This window comes from Pundamilia nyererei, unplaced genomic scaffold (assembly GCF_000239375.1).
Source record: "Pundamilia nyererei isolate P.nyererei 1_Seehausen unplaced genomic scaffold, PunNye1.0 scaffold00354, whole genome shotgun sequence".
NCBI classification, from domain to species: Eukaryota; Metazoa; Chordata; class Actinopteri; order Cichliformes; family Cichlidae; genus Pundamilia; species Pundamilia nyererei.
In genome coordinates this window covers 297471-300196 of record NW_005187755.1, presented here as the reverse complement: position 1 = coordinate 300196, position 2726 = coordinate 297471, and the positions used below count along the sequence as shown (strand labels likewise).

The following is a 2726-nucleotide window of genomic DNA, read 5'->3' as shown; positions in this document are numbered from 1 at the left end:
GAACACATGCATAAACTAACTGAACCGGCTAAATAAAGTGGATTAAGGAGCTCAAAAGTGGACCCTTTGAATTAAAAACTATATTTTGAGTTTTTGACTAAGTTTGGAGATTACTATATCAAATAAATAATAAGGGGTAATCTACTCTCATTCTACCAACTGATTTCCCTCTATTTTTTTCCCTTTGGGGTTTCTTTGAAAAAACAAACAAACAAACATTTGACGTAAAAGTGCTTCCAAACTTGTCAGTCTGTAGCTGTTGCCTCAGTTACTAAGTAGGTTTGAAACAATGAAAACATCATTTACTCATAATGAACCTTTGGACAGTTTTGAACTCACTCATGGTTCCGTACATTTTCAGTTCAGTGAAAAAAGAAAAGAAAAAACTTTTTCATTTATTAAAATAATAACTGAATAAATACCCAATTAGCCATAATTCAAATTGCAACAGTTACAGCGCTTAAAAGCTACAAACAGTAAGTACTGTAAGAAAGTAAGAAAAAAGGCTATGAGCTGTTAACTCTCAATATAACAAAAACATAAATCAAATAAAACATATCCATTAAGGAGAAAAACACTCGCACACACAGTCAGCTGTGTAATTTCAGCTTCAAAAAAATTGCCCATAGTAACAATGATTTTCTCTCTGTTAACATTGAGAATGCAGCTCATGATCTGATGAGGCTTTTATCATGAATTTATTCCCTTTGTGAAAGTAAAGCGTGTTGTAGGAACACTTTTAGTGCCAATAAACTGTCCTTTCGAAAAATATGATTTGAAAACAGAATTTTCTAACCCCTTCATATAATGTTATGAATTCCACTTTTATTTGGCCCAATATAGTATATAAGTTTTCTCCAGAGCAGTGTAAAAATCTAAACAGACTCTTTATTTGAACACAAATAGGTAAAAAACTGTTTCTTTCATGTCTAAACCTGTTAGACTGCTATAGCTCACTGACAACATCTAGCAAGCAAGTCAAAACTACTAGACATCTGACATTTGCACTTAACAGACCCAAAGATATTTGATAAATGGGCTGGCACTTACATAGCGCTTTTGTACTCAATTCAAGCACTCAAAGAACTTTCTTACTACAAGCTTCATTCAATCATCCACACGACACTGAAGTCCTCTTTTATTTTTCTATCCAAACCACTTTTAACCTTTACTGTTCACATACTCACACTCTGCATCGCGGGCCACTGAGGGTTCAACATCTTGCTCAAAGATACTTTGCAGTAAATGCACCACTATCATTCACTGCCAATCTTAGCAATTTTTCTATCGTGATATAAATAGATCATCCTTCTCTCTTCATAAACATACTGTGTAATTAATGAAATCATATATTCAGGCATGGATTCGGATTACACAGTTCTCTTGCAGGGGTTAGCCACAGAAGTTGTACTATAGGAGTATTGTTGTTTCAGGAAAGCTCGTGGTATTTTCATTACACTCAGTTATTTGATCAGGGACCAATTCATGGGGCGTAAGTGCTGAACCAACTTGATTGACAGATTACACCATAATGCGATTGTGGTGGCAGATGCAGTACACAATAGAGATAAAAGGCAGCTGTTATCCGTGTACCTGTAGATAGAGATACTGGAGATTATGTAAGCCTGAAAAGATCCCGGGAGGGAGGGTGATCAGGCCACAGTGGTATAGATGAAGGGCATGTAGCCGACCAAGGCCCAGGAAGGTGTCTGAGGCAATGGCCTTCAGGTGCCGGTTGTCCCCAAGATCAAGCTCCTCTAGGCGGTCAAAGCCATGGAAGGTGGATGGTTGTATATAGGAGATGTTGTTGGAGTAAAGCCACAGCATAGTGGTAGTGGGCGAGAAATGCCCTCGAAGTAGCCGTTGGATCTTGTTGTTTTGCAAGAAAACGCGCTCGCTCTGAGCGGGGATGCCCTCAGGCACAGCATGGAAGTTGTGGGCCTGGCAGGAGACAGTGCTAGGTGAAGTGTAGCAGATACAGTGGCGAGGGCAGGGTGAAGAGAGATCCAGGCCCCACAACACCAACAGTAGCTCCACCCCACCGTAACCTGAGAGGGGAGGAGGAGAGGAGGATGGGGATGAAAAAAAGAGAAGGATGGAAAGAGAGAGAGAGAGAAGCTTTATTAATTTAATTCATACGGCAGAGATTCTGTTATCAGACACATCTTGAATGAAACACTCATTGCTCTCAGTTTACAAGGGCAACAATAGGCATGGTTCAGTGCAGACGAATTACAACGCTGACACAAATCTCTCTCTGTCTCGCACACACACACACACACACACACACACACACACACACACACACACACACACACACACACACACACACACGCACACATATATTTGTGTATGGTTGTGTGAGCTCATTCTTCCTACATATTTTTCAACTGTTTGCTCTCAAACCTTTTCTACACCCACTGCTACCTTCACAATAAACACAATAAACTAGTTCAAACCCCCAATTTTAAAGTCATGGGATCATTTTCTACCAAAGCCTCAGAAAGGCTCTGTATACAATGTGCAAAACATGGAAAAATACTGCTCAGGTGTGCAAGCATTTTGTTAAGAGGGGAGAGTGTGTGGTGTTTTTTATCATGCGCTAGTATTGCTGTCAGTGAGGTAAATACTAGGGGTGCAACGATACACAAAATTCACGGTTCGGTTCGGTTCGATACTTTGGTGTCACGGTTCGATATTTTTTCGATACAAAAAAATGTTCATGC

General features: G+C 39.7%; 1 protein-coding gene across 1 annotated transcript in view; it reads right to left on the bottom strand.

The window, feature by feature from the left end:
- Nucleotides 1–2726, bottom strand: part of rtn4rl1a (reticulon 4 receptor-like 1a) — a 106744-nt gene that overhangs the window by 2060 nt on the left and 101958 nt on the right. Inside the window, exon 2 of the mRNA XM_005752348.1 lies at nucleotides 1594–2048. Within this exon, the coding sequence (XP_005752405.1) occupies nucleotides 1594–2048 (455 nt within the window). The remainder of the gene's footprint in view (nucleotides 1–1593; nucleotides 2049–2726) is intronic.